At 50.8% G+C, this 13,057-nt stretch overlaps 1 protein-coding gene across 1 annotated transcript; it reads right to left on the minus strand.

The window, feature by feature from the left end:
- Positions 1-468: 468 nt before the first annotated feature.
- On the minus strand, positions 469-3,338 carry FOXC2 (forkhead box C2). The gene has a single exon (XM_036346857.1). The coding sequence runs from the start codon at positions 2,847-2,849 to the stop codon at positions 1,344-1,346; it is 1,506 nt and encodes a 501-aa protein (XP_036202750.1). The 5' UTR covers positions 2,850-3,338; the 3' UTR covers positions 469-1,343.
- Positions 3,339-13,057: the final 9,719 nt, after the last annotated feature.

The following is a 13,057-nucleotide window of genomic DNA, read 5'->3' on the forward strand; positions in this document are numbered from 1 at the left end:
CTGGCCCAGTTCAAATTCTCCTCCGGAAAAACCATGAGTGGGTAAGGAAGCCCGCATTTTAGGAAATCCAGGGCACGCGGGGCTCCTCCTGGTTTGTCGTTAGCTAACAGAAAATACGTTTCCTTCCCCTGCTGAATTGGGGAGGGGTGGGCATTCAGATGGAATGGCACTGCTTGTCTTGACAATGGGCCTGTTTTTCTGCATTTAGGAAAATGCACGACAGCAAATTACATTCCAGCAAGCAGTCCTTCTGGCCGTGTCCGGCTAAGCAAGACCGTCCCTGGATTGCCTCGACCAGGTTGAAATCCTGAATTAATAGAAAGCCTTTTTCTGTCATGAAGACGACAATAGGGACCTACTCCCCTTCTTCTGTGATCGTCTCTAGATATGCCTGTCTACACGCTTACCCACCTGTGTAACAAAAATGACCCAAACAGGTGGATTCGCAAACCCACCGTGGCTTTGTTTTAAATGTGAGAACACAAACACACTGTTTTGGGGGCAGAAAAACAACATGGGTTTATTTTAAGGTACGTACAACAAGTAAGACCACATAAGACAAACACAGGTGACGTTAAATTTTTTAAAGTTTTTTTTTTTTCTTTTCTTTTAGGAATGCTCAAGGGGAAATCTACTATACAAAACCATCACACTTTGTAAATAAAAAGTATCAGATACTTGACTTCTTTCTCAGCCAACAGCAACAAAAAATAAATTATGTTCTTGTTTTGTAAAAGACCTACAACTGGGAAAAGAATTAAGTCTCACAATTGTACAAGGGGGAAACCCCACATAGGTTTCTATGGATTTTCGATTTGGCAGTTAGAAATGGTTGGGCAAGATGAAAATTATCCAGTGAACTCAACTTTAAATATTATATTAATGGCTCTGAACAACAACAACAACAAAATAGCCTGATTACAAATCCACACATTTGTACAGCACGGTTAGAGAAATTTAAAATTACACACAGCACATACAAAAATCTATAGAGAGCCCCATAAACCTATGGAGGTCTCTACAGAAAGTCATTACTGGGTCGCTATGGGATTTGGTCCATAATTTAATTTTGGAAACCCCGAGTGGAGCAGAGAGCACAGCCATCCTGGTAGGGGAGGGGGGTCTTAATATTCATTTCGTTGGGCTACGTCCCTTCACGGGGGGCCTTCTCAAGAATCTCAGAAACAGGACGGCGAGTGTAAGTTACCTGCAGCGTCCCCGAGGGCCGGAGCTGGCGCGCGCTCTGCTCCCGGGTCTGAGAAAACGCTGGCGGTGGTGTCTGGGTTCTCTGCAGGGCTGAACTGTCGGAGGGGGTCGCGTCCGCGAGGCGAAGCCGGAGCGGGTCAGTATTTGGTGCAGTCGTAGGAATAGGGGGCGGCGTGGCGGTAGAGGGACGGCGTGGATCTGTAGGGCAGCTGACAGCTCGCGTTGCCGCTCACTTGGGGCTCCCCGAGGGTCGAGTTCTCAATCCCCAGCCGGTGGGAGTTGAACATCTCCCGGACGTTGGGAAAAGTCTGCTGCTGGGCCGCAAACGTGTGGCCGGGGAGGTGGTTGAGGTCCCCGCTGTGGTTGAGATACCAGGAGGCCGCCTGGGCCGCGGCGGCCGTGGGCTGCGGCGCCGACGGCGGCTGGGGAGCCGGCGGGGGCGGCGGCGCCTGCGGGTGGTGGTGGCCGTGGTGCTGGTGGTGGTGTCCCGCGGCGGCCAGCGCGCCCTCCTGGCCCGCGGCGAGGTTGAGGGCGCTCAGGGGCGACGTGGGGCCGCTCGGGTGGTCCGAGAGAGCCTCGTCCAGCGCCGGCGGGACGCACATGTGCGCGGGTCGCTCGGCGCCCGTGTACAGGCTCATGGCGCGCATGCTGCACTGGTAGCCCCCGGCCGCGCCCGCCTCCAGGCCCTGCGCGCACGGCTGCCCGTACGCGGCGGGCGGCGCGGCGGCATAGGGCAGCGCCAGCGGCGGCACGACCAGGCCCGCACGCCCGGCCGCCGGACTCAGCTCGCCGCCCGGCGGCGACGTTCGCAGCGTCATGATGTTTTCCACGCTGAAGCCCGGCAGCCCGTTGGGCGCGCCCGAGTGGTGCTCGGGCAGCGAGCCGTCGGGGGAGCCGGCGGGCGTGGAGGCCGCGCTGCGCGGGCTGCCCTGCAGCGCGCTCTCGGGGCTCAGCGTCTCCACCTTGGTGATGACCGGCAGGGCCGGCGACGCCGCCTCGCTCTTGATCACCACCTTCTTCTCGGCCTCCTTGGGGGCGTCCGCTAAGGGGGGGCCGGCCGGGGCGCCCTTGGACGCCGCGGGGGGCGGCTCCTTGAGGTGGGCCCGCTCCTCCTTCTCCTTGGGCACGTCCTTCTTCTTGAAGCGCCGCCGGCGCCGCAGGAAGCTGCCGTTCTCGAACATGTTGTAGGAGTCGGGGTCCAGGGTCCAGTAGCTGCCCTTGCCGGGCTTCTTGTCGTCGCGGGGCACCTTGACGAAACACTCGTTGAGCGAGAGGTTGTGGCGGATGCTGTTCTGCCAGCCCTGCTTGTTCTCCCGGTAGAAGGGGAAGCGGTCCATGATGAACTGGTAGATGCCGTTGAGGGTGATCTTCTTTTCAGGCGCGTTCTGGATCGCCATGGTTATGAGCGCGATGTAGCTGTAGGGCGGCTTCACCAGGTCCTTGGGCGCCGCGGGCTGGTGGTGGTGGTAGGGCGCGTAGGAGCGGCCCATGCCCGCGCCGTACTGCTCCGGGTGGCCCGAGTAGACGCCCATGGGGCTGGCCATGCCGCCGTAGCTACCCGCCGCTCGGTAGTAATTCTGCTCGCTCAAGTAGGGCACCACTCCCAGGGCGTTGGGGTCGGACACGGAGTAGCGCGCCTGCATGCTGCGTCCGAGACGGTTCGCCACCGCCTGTTCGCACGGACCGTGAGGAAGGCCCTGCGAGCGCGAGAGAGCGAGAGTGAGCGAGCGAGAGTGGAAGGGAGCCGGCGGGGGGAGCCCCGGGTGCTGGGAAGCCTCGGGGACGAGGTGGAGGAGGCGCCGGCGCTCGGCTCCCGCCTTCGGACGGAGAAGGGACGCTCGCTTCAGCTGACTGGAGGGATCAGCATCCTGGAGGGCGCGCCCCGGGCGAGCGCAGCGCCGGCCCCTGCTCGCTCGCTCGCTCTCGGGACCCGGCGGGTGGCAGCCCGGGCGGGCGGCTGGGGACGCGGCGGAGACGCCGCGCGCGCAGCGGACCGAGGCTGGCCCCCTGGTCTGGGCCGGGAGGGGTACGGCGGCTCTCCAAGCCTCCCCGCAAATCGGTAGCCCTGGGGGTCAGCGAGCCGGGGTCCAGACTGGCTGCCCTGCCGAGCCCGGAAAAAGAAGTCAAGTCCCTTTTAGGGATTGGGAAAAGTTTCAAAAGTCTTCTTGCTGAAAGCGAGTTTTTACTTTCCTCCGGCCACGCCCCCTCCGGGAACTTTGCACCAATAACTCCGCAGCTGTGGGGAGTTGGCACCCAATCAGGGCGAGGAGAACCCGTCGGCTCTAAGACCCAGCCGCGCTGAGCCAGACTTGAATGCTGCTCAGTCTCAACTTGAAAAAGATTTTTTTTTTTCAAGAAAAGAGTTATATCTTATTAAGTTTTATTTTATTATCAAATTTTGGTTAGTGGGCCCACGTGCCCAGAGGGGAAAAATGACGCTTCTTTGCAAAAAAAAAAGTTAGTTTGAAAAATAAAAGGGAATTGATTAATGTAGTCAAATATCTCTCTCTCCCCAAGACCTTCTAAGTAGCAAAGACCCGGGGACTATTTTTCTTATTAATGAGTGATGAGGCGAATAATTAGATTTCCTAATTGTCGAGGCCCAGGTGTAATGGATTCAAAGCAAACGTGCTGGCTTGGCCTGGAAGGGGCCTCGCCTGGGTGTTATTATTTAAGCCAATAATTAATAATCAACAGGGAGTTTCCAGGTTCAGGGCCGTCAGGAATAACCTATGAAGGTTTTGGGGGGCAAATTACAGAAATGGAGTGCCCCCTGCCCCACCCGAGGAGGTGGGCCGCAGTGTCTATAGGGGAAAGGAAGAGTAGGGGGGATTAGCAATGTCTTGGCCCTTTAATCCTGTAAATTCGCCGTGCACTCGGTAATTCACCCGCGTCATTGTGAGCAGTTTTGTGGAATTTGGGGACTACGGCGAAATAGCTCCGCTCAGCTCCCCCTTCCCCTCCCGCGTAGACGCCTGCAGCCCACAACTCCAGCATCGCTGCGGCCCCCTTTTCCCGGAGAGAAATTCCCTTTTGCAACGCGTCCGGATCGCCGGGAACAAAGCGGCGAGTCCCCGGCGGGCAGAGCCCGGCCCGGCTGCCCCAGCAGAGAACCCAGCGGTTCCCGCGGGGACTTCGCCCACGACGCGCGTCCCCAGCGCGGGCTCCCCACCTGCCTGCGCCTGGAGCCGACCCCGGCCGCAGTTCCTCTTCGCGCCATCGGCAAAGCCCCTTTGGGGTTCTCCAAACTGGTTTTTTATATTTCGGTGGTGCTCGGTGGGTTGGTGTGGGATAGGTGTTTTGGGCACGGGGCTCCGTGGGGGGACGCGGTAAGCGATGGAAACGGTTTAAGACGCCCGCAGAGAAGCTCTTATGCGGGGCCAGGACTTGGAGCGGAGGGGTCCTCGCCCTTCCAAGTTTTCTTCTTCTCTCTAGGAATCCCGGAAGGTTTGTTTATTTGTGGATTGAGTATTTATCCCTTCAACACCTCAAGTCGTCGGACCCCCCTGTGCCCGCTTCCCCTGAAGGGGCGGGAGCCCCACCAGAAGGGCTAAATGCTGGTCAGAATTCTTCTGGAAGTTGTCCATCCGGTTGGGTGGGGAAGAAGACCAGATAAAACGTTTGTTTCGGGTTTCCTTTTCCCTCCTAACTCTCATTAGGTTCCCAGGAAAGGGGTGAGAACCGACCGTCACACTTAGCTTTTGGGAGGTGAGTAGAAGGCATGGGGGACATCGCATTCATTTTCAATAAAAGGACAAAAGAAAATGCATGTGTGTGCATTATCGACAAATGATATCTCGTGAAAAAATTCAGAATCAAAGAGAAAGTACAAAACAGGTTCCTATTACCCCAAATAGTCTACTTCTGAAACACTATTTTTTTTTATGGCTGCTCTGAGTTCTTTTTCTAATTTGATTTTTTTTTCCAACGAAGTAAAATAAAGCTTCCCAGACCTCAGCTCACAGGTGAGTGGTTTGAGAGTTCTCTCACCCCAACCCCTCGATTCCCACTACGACTTTATTATTTTTTAATACCTCTACAACGTCCACATCCATCTTTTAAAAAAAAATACTCTGGCGAAAAGTGCCCTTCTCAGGGAGCGCGTGACAGGCTGCTCACAATTTTACTGGAAATGCTAACTATTGATCAAGAAACACTCCTCGGTCTGTAGGCTTCCTGGAGAAATATTATTTACTCTGTTTTTACGAGGTGCTTTTTAAAAAAGCTTTATCACAGAATAGGCAAAAACCCAAAATAGCTAAGGACCATGGAAAATAAATTCAAAAATATCAGTTTCTGCAGAAGTTTGCATTTACAAGCGTGTTCAGGTTTAAACCAATGTCATCTGAAAAGAACTAAGTTGAGTTGCCAAAATTAGTACTCCCCCTCAAAAAAAAAGAAAAAAAAAAGGTGGGAGTTGGAGGAAAGAAATCCTTATAATCAAGACAGAAAAGGTGAGGGAGACATTTTCCTTTGCCCCTGGAATTAGGTTTCTTCTCTGCTCAGTAGGACTCCGGGAGAAATGTTTGTTCAGGTTATTAAAACAGCACCTTCCACACACCTGGACTTTGCAAAAACCATATTTCCGATCTTTCTTTAACCGGCTCGGGTATTTTGGATTGGGGGCTGCTCATTTCTTGCTGATTTCTTCCTTTCTTGACCTCGTTGTCAATGAGCTGAAAGCAGAATCCGGTCCCAGAGGGCCCTGTGTCCTTCTAGAATAATAAGCGATGATAAAGGCAAAAGATAATCAAGTCACCCCGACACCCACCACCACCACCGTCACTACCACCCCATTGCATTCTCTCCTGAGAGCCACCAGCTCCTGCACCTGGGCCGGCTCGGGTGACCTGGAGTGTTGGCACCCCCTTGAGGCCAACGGGAAAACTACTCTTAAAAGAAAAGAAAAAAATCAGATGCTCTGGTTACAATGAAGGTGCTGACACCTTATGGAAGCAACTTAGCATTGCATGACAGGAGTAAAGCCTTCAAAATCACAAGTAAATAAACTGTGTGCGGTGCATAGTTAAAAAAACACACACACAAATAACACAAAACATTTGCCATAGCTTTGCAATGTGTCAAGAACACCATCTGTTGGAAAACAGAAATGTCTTTGAAACTGCTAGGAGAGCATGAAATCCTCTCTAGGGAGATTCTCTCTTGTTTTAAGCAAATAAAATCCATGCCTCTTAGGTGACTAAGTCTCTTTCTTTCTTCCTTTCTTTCTTTCTTTCTTTCTTTCTTTCTTTCTTTTTTTCTTCTTCCTTCCTCCCTCCCTCCCTCCCTCCCTCCCTCCCTCCCTCCCTCCTCCCCTCTCTCTCTCTCTTTCTTCTTCTTTCTTTCTTTCTTTCTTTCTTTCTTTCTTTCTTTCTTTCTTTCTTTTTCCTTTTCTTTTTACTTCTTTCTCTTTTCCTTTATAAGTTCCAGGGTTGCTGAACAAATTGCTCCTCCATGTCTTCCCAGGGCAGCTGTCTTCCTGCCCTGCATGAGTTTCAGGGAATTCATTGGGAAAATGTGTGTACTTGATGTGTATGTGGCATTGGATTTAACTTGAGGGAGATTTTTAAACGTGTCTGCGGCAGCGTCTACGTTTGTTTTTGTTTTTGTTTTTTTTTATTTAAAAAATTAAGAAAGGATAGGTTTGAGAGTACCTGGGGAAATTTGAAAATGGAGTGCATATTAGATAATTATTTTGTATCAAGGTTAAAATTCTTGCGTGGGATAATTATGTGGTCAAGTAAGAACATGTTCTTGTTTTTAAAAAGTACATGTCAAAATATTTAGCACTGATAATCATCATCTCTGCCACTTTTAAAAGATTCAGCCAAAGGGGGAGGGGGTAGGGGGATTGAGGGAGGAGGCGAGAGGAGTATCTGAAATATAGTAAAATGAGAACAGTTGCTGAATTGTGGGTATTCATTGGGTACTCTTCTTGCAATTTTTCTGTAAGTTTAAAATTTTTCAAAACTAAAAAAAAAAATGGGGGGAAAATACCTTTTCTGTTCTGAAAATTTAAAAAGGGATGTGACACAAAGCAGACATCTTTCTACGGAAGGAGTTGCAAACCCTGATGTGGGGACCCAACTTGGCCTCCGTATCCCCTCTCCTTGTGCTCTGGAAGTTTCTGAAAAACAGCCATGGAATTTATCACATTAAGTTGTAGTTGTTAAAGAAAAAAAGAAGCTGATTTTCTTAAAAGCTTATCTATCTTATAATTTAAGCATTGCCACAATTGATACAGTCAAAGATGCAAGAAATCCAAGACTGCTGTAGATGTTTTCAAAAGAGAATATTAAAGATATGCATGTTTCTTCTTAAAGAGAGTTCATGACATGCTTCTCTGTGCTGCCCATTTCATACAAGTCCTATAGAGTTGCCTTTATCCATATTGCTATGTAATTGATTTGCTTACATGGTGTATCAGTCAGTTAAGGCTGGTGTATGCATAGTAACAAACACCCCCAGTCTCAGTGACGTCATCGTTTTAATTATATTTCCTTTTTATTGTTGACATTATTACAGATGTCCCCCATTTCCCCCCTCCTTGCCCACCTCCACCCAGATCCTGCCTTCCCTTCCCTCTGGACCTCACCATGGTGTTGTCTGTCCATGGGCTATGTACACGTGTTTCTTGGTTAATCTCTTCACCTTCTTTCATCCAGTACTCCCCACCTAACTCCCTTTTGACATATGTCAGGCTGTACCATGTATCCATGTCTCTGGTCCTATTTCGGTCATCAGTTTATTTTGTTCATCAGATTCCACATATCAGTGAGATCATATGGTATTTGTCTTTCTCTGATTGGCTTATTTCACTTAGCATAATAATCTCCAGGTCCATGCTATTGCAAAAGGTAAGAATTCCTTCTTTTTTACAGCCTCATAGTTAGTATTCCATTGTGTGAATGTACCACAGCTTTTTTATCCACTCATCTACTGATGGGCACTTGGGCTGTTTCCAGATCTTAGCTATTATAAATAATGCTGCTATGAACATAGGGGTGCATAGATTCTTTCTGGTTGGTGTTTCGGGATTCTTAGGATATGTTTCCAAAAGCGAGCTTGATGGGTCAAAAGACAGCTTCATTTTTAATTTTTTGAGGAAACTTCATACTGTTTTCCACAGTGGCTGCACCAGTCTGCATTCACACCAACAGTTCACTGGGGTTCCCTTTTCTCCGCATCCTCTCCAGCATTTGTTTGTTGGTAGCCATTCTGGCTGGTGTGAGGTGATATCTCATTAAGGTTTTAATTTGCATTTCTTTGATAATTAGTGACATTGAGCATTTTTTATTCAGGTCTTTGCTCATTTTTTTGTTTTGTTTTGTTTTGAATATATTTTTATTGATTTCAGAGAGGAAGAGAGAAGGAGAGAGATAGAAACATCAATGATGAGAGAGAATCATTGATTGGCTGCCTCCTGCATGCATCTACTGGGGATTGAGCCTGCAACTCAGGCATGTGCCCTTGGCCAGAATTGAACCCAGGACCCTTCAGTCCACAGACCGATGATCTATCCACTGAGCCAAACCAGCTAGGGCTTTGCTCATGTTTTAATTGGGTTGTCTGTCTTCCTGGTATTGAGTTGTATAAGTTCTTTAAATTATATATATACAGTGGGGCCTTGCCTTACAACTGTCCCAACTACTGAGTTTTTTCGAGATAGAGCAGTCTCTCGGCTGATTTTTTGCTTTGAGTTGTGAGCTAAAATTCGGGTTATGAGCCAGCTTCAGATACCCCGCTGCTAGTTGGCGCAGCGAACGTACAGTGAATGCCACAACATCAGCCCAGCATCACGTGTCTCACTCGTTCACTTTTTGATTTGACATACGAGTAATTTGAGTTATGAGCTCCATTGCGGAACGAATTAAACTCATAAGTCAAGGCCCCACTGTGTGTGTGTGTGTGTGTGTGTGTGTGTGTGTGTGTGTGTGTGTTTTAGAGGCCTGGTGCACAAAAATTTGTGCACTCGGTGGGGGGAGGGGTCCCTCAGCCTGGCCTGTGCCCTCTCGCAGTCTGGGACCCCTCGGGGGATGACCACCTGCTGGCTTAGGCCCGCTCCCCAGGGGATTGGGCAATCAGACATCCCTCTGGCAGCCCAGGAGCCCTCGAGGGATGTCCATTTGCCAGCGGGGAGCAAGCCTAAGCTTCAGTTGAACATCCTTAGCACTGCTGAGGAGGCAGGAGAGGCTCCCACCACCACCACTGTACTGGCAGCCATCAGCCTGGCTTGTGGCTGAGCAGAGCTCCCCCTGTGGGAGCGCATTGACCACCAGGGGCAGCTCCTGCATTGAGCGTCTGTCCCCTGGTGGTCAGTGTGTGTCATAGTGACCAGTCATTCCCAGTCATTCTGCTGTTAGGGTCAGTTTGCATATTACCCTTTTGTTATATAGGATAGAGGCCTGATGCACGGGTGGGGGCCGGCTGGTTTGCCCTGAAGGGTGTCCTGGATCAAGGTGGGGGCCTGCTGGGGTGCCTGGCCAGCCTGGGTGAAGGGCTGATGGCTGTTTGCAGCTGGTCACACCCCCTTCAGGGTGGGGGTCCCCACTGGGGTGCCTGCCAGCCTGGGTAAGGGGCTGAGGGCTGTTTTCAGGATGGCCAAGCCCCCCTGGCAATGGAAGCTCCCAGCCTCTCCTTTTTTTCTTTTTCTTTTTTTATTCTGGGATTTGTTTACCTTCTATAATTGAAACTTTGTAGCCTTGAGAGGAGCTCAGAGCTGGCCAGGGTGAGCAGGAGGGAACCCAACCAGGGGCAACCCAAGGCTCCTGCTTGCTCCAGCTCCATGGCCACGGCTGGCTGAAAGCAGGTATCTGGGGTTTATTTACCTTCTTTTATATATATATATATATATATATATATATATATATATATATATGTATTATTGATTTTTTACAGAGAGGAAGGGAGAGAGATAGAGAGAGTTAGAAACATTGATGAGAGAGAAACATCAATCAGCTGACTCCTGCACATCTCCTATTGGGGATGTGCCCGCAACCCAGGTACATGCCCTTGACCGGAATCGAACCTGGGACCTTTCAGTCCACAGGCCGACGCTCTATCCACTGAGCCAAACCGGTTTCGGCTATTTACCTTCTATAATTAAAACTTTGTTGCTTTGAGTGGAGCTCAGAGCCAGGAAGCTTGGCTTCCTCCATCATTGAGGCAATCAAGACTCCTGCTTGCTCCAGCTCTGTCGCTGCCGGCCGCCATCTTGGTTGGGTTAATTTGCATAAAGCCACTCTGATTGGCTTGTGGGCATGGCTTAAGGCATAGTGAAGGTACAGTCAATTTTCATGTTTGTCTTTTATTAGTGTAAATATATATATGTGTATATATATATATATTTCAGAGAGTAAGGGAGAGGGGGAGAGAGATAGAAACATCAATGATAAGAGAGAATCATTGATCAGCTGCCTCCTGCACACTCTGTACTGGAGATCAAGCCCATAACCCGGGCATGTGCCCTGACTGGGAATCAAACCTGGGGTCTCCTGGTTCATAGGTGGACACTCAACCACTGAGCCACACTGGCTGGGCTGTATAAGTTCTTTATATATTTTGAAAATTAACCCCTTATCAGATGTATCATTGGCAAATATTTTCCCCCATACAGTGGGTTCCCTTTTCATTTTATTGATCGTTCTTCTGCTGTGCAGAAGCTATTTAGTTTGATGTAGTCCCATTTGTTTATTTTTTTCTTTTGTTTTGGTGAAAATATGGCAATGAGAGATGTCTCGGTGATTTAATCTAGAGCCAACCCCAGCTCAGAGGGGGCTCTGCTCATCAAAATCACTCGGGAGCCTGAGTGTCCAAAGTTTTCCTCTCCTGTCATCTTGGCAGGGACAAGAAAGGGAGATTCTGCCCTGGGAATTGTGTTCCTGACTGGAAGTGACATGTGTCAGTTCCATCCCCAACTCATTGGCCAGAGCTGGTCACATGGGCCCAACACACCAGGGGACAGGAAGTTCAGTCTCCCTGTGCCAGACACAGGGCTAGCTGATGTTCTTTTAGCAGCCTAAGTCTGCCACACACGCCCTAGGCAGGCAGCGACTCGGCCTTGTTTCCCTCTGTGGTCCCTCTGCCTTGCCTATACCTTGGCACATAGTGGGTGCACAAGAAGTATGTATTGAATGAATGAGTGACTTTTCCAAGGTTTCCCTAATATATGAGAAAATGTGATTTGTGCATTCTGTGTGCCAAGCCCTCTGCTGAATGTTCTGTCTGTGTTTCTTTGGGGGTGTGTACTATTCACATCACTGTTGAAAGGGTGAGGAAACTGAGGTTTGATGATCTGAAATAGCTAACTCATTACTTTGCTATCTCTTTGAAATTAGGGTTCGGGCCTTGGAAATTAGAGGAGACTTAAAAAGTTAAACCAGAAACTTCTATATAACTAAAACGTCTGTATGGAAACATACCTACATATAATTTATATGCACAGTCAATAGTGTATTCATGGAGGCATGGCTTCTGAACACACATGACTCAAGGTCTATGAAGCTTCGGCTTTTTACATCCCCAACATGAAACCCTGTCATTAACCCTGTAGGGTCCGTGACTCATTATCGGAGCCTGTGAAGCAGGCTGCCCCTTGGGAGGTGCAGGCAGGGCTGGGATGGTTGGGCAAGGCCATGGGGAGCAAGAGGTGAGGTGATCTGTTTTTCAGCCAATTTACAGCCTGTGGGGTGGGTGCTCTGAGCCCCAGGGGGTAAGCTGAGCTTGGAATCACAGTCAGGGGGCAGCTTTGGCTGGTGCCTCAGCATGGCTGCCAGGTCTCAGAGGGGCAGGAGCTGAGGCAGGTGCCAGAGGGACCCACCCAAGACAGAAGGAAGTCAGCCGCAGTGGCTCCACCCTGCTGGCACTGGCTGCTCTTCACCTTCAGGAATCCCCAGAAAGCCAAGGCCATTCTCCCACTGGCTCCCAGCCTGTGCACATGTGCACCGCACAGCCCAGACCCTCTACAGGGTCTCTGCACGTGCCCTGCCCTTTGCCTGGGTCTCTGGGTTCCTTCCTGCCTTGCCACTTCCTCTGAGGCCTCCCCCAAACACCCACCTCCTTCCGCCTCCTCCCCTTACCCACCCCTCATCCTGATTAACTCCACCCTGTCTCATGGGATCCTGGCTGCTCCTCTGTTTGTCATCTGCCCCCACCCCCGACCCTCGCCCGCCTCACCATGTAAAGGGCAGGAAGGCAGGCAGGGAGGGACCTGGTCTGCCTTGTGCACCCCACTGCACCCCGCACCCAGTGCTACTTGGGATGGAGTCCATGCCCTGAAATTATAAACTGAACAAAGGCTGACGGGGGGGGGGGGGGGGGGGGGAGCCTTCAGAGACCCACACCCCTCCCGCCATAACCGCAGGCACAGTCTGCCATTTAGCAGTTCAAACCCCGACTCAAACTCAAGCACGTGCTGGCGTTTATTTTCGGCGCATGGTCCAGTGCTCCCTGGTTCCCACCGCGCAGGCGCAAGGCTGGCCTCGCTGGGACTCAGGCTGCAACTTTACTTTTAGCGAACACAGGGAGCCCTCGCCGGGCGGAGGCACTGTGCTCATGGCCAGTGCCGGGAGGAGCTGCCAGTGGGCCCTCTGCCGCTCCTGTGGGTGCAGGAGGACTCCTGGGAGCTCCTGGTGCCGTCCCTCCTGTGGCCGCCATGTACTGAGACAGGGGGGGGGGGGGGGGGTGCCGGGGCTGAGCAAACTATGATTCAGCAAAGGGAGAGAGAGGATCGAGGGAAGCTTGGAGAAGTCACGCTGGGCCTTGAGACCTGGGTGAGGAAAACGGCCTTCTTTTTCCTTGATACGGCAAGTTGTCAGGTTTGGTGAATAAAAGTACAGATGCCCGCACTGTG

Source organism: Myotis myotis, unplaced genomic scaffold (genome assembly GCF_014108235.1).
Source record: "Myotis myotis isolate mMyoMyo1 unplaced genomic scaffold, mMyoMyo1.p scaffold_m19_p_19, whole genome shotgun sequence".
NCBI lineage: Eukaryota > Metazoa > Chordata > Mammalia > Chiroptera > Vespertilionidae > Myotis > Myotis myotis.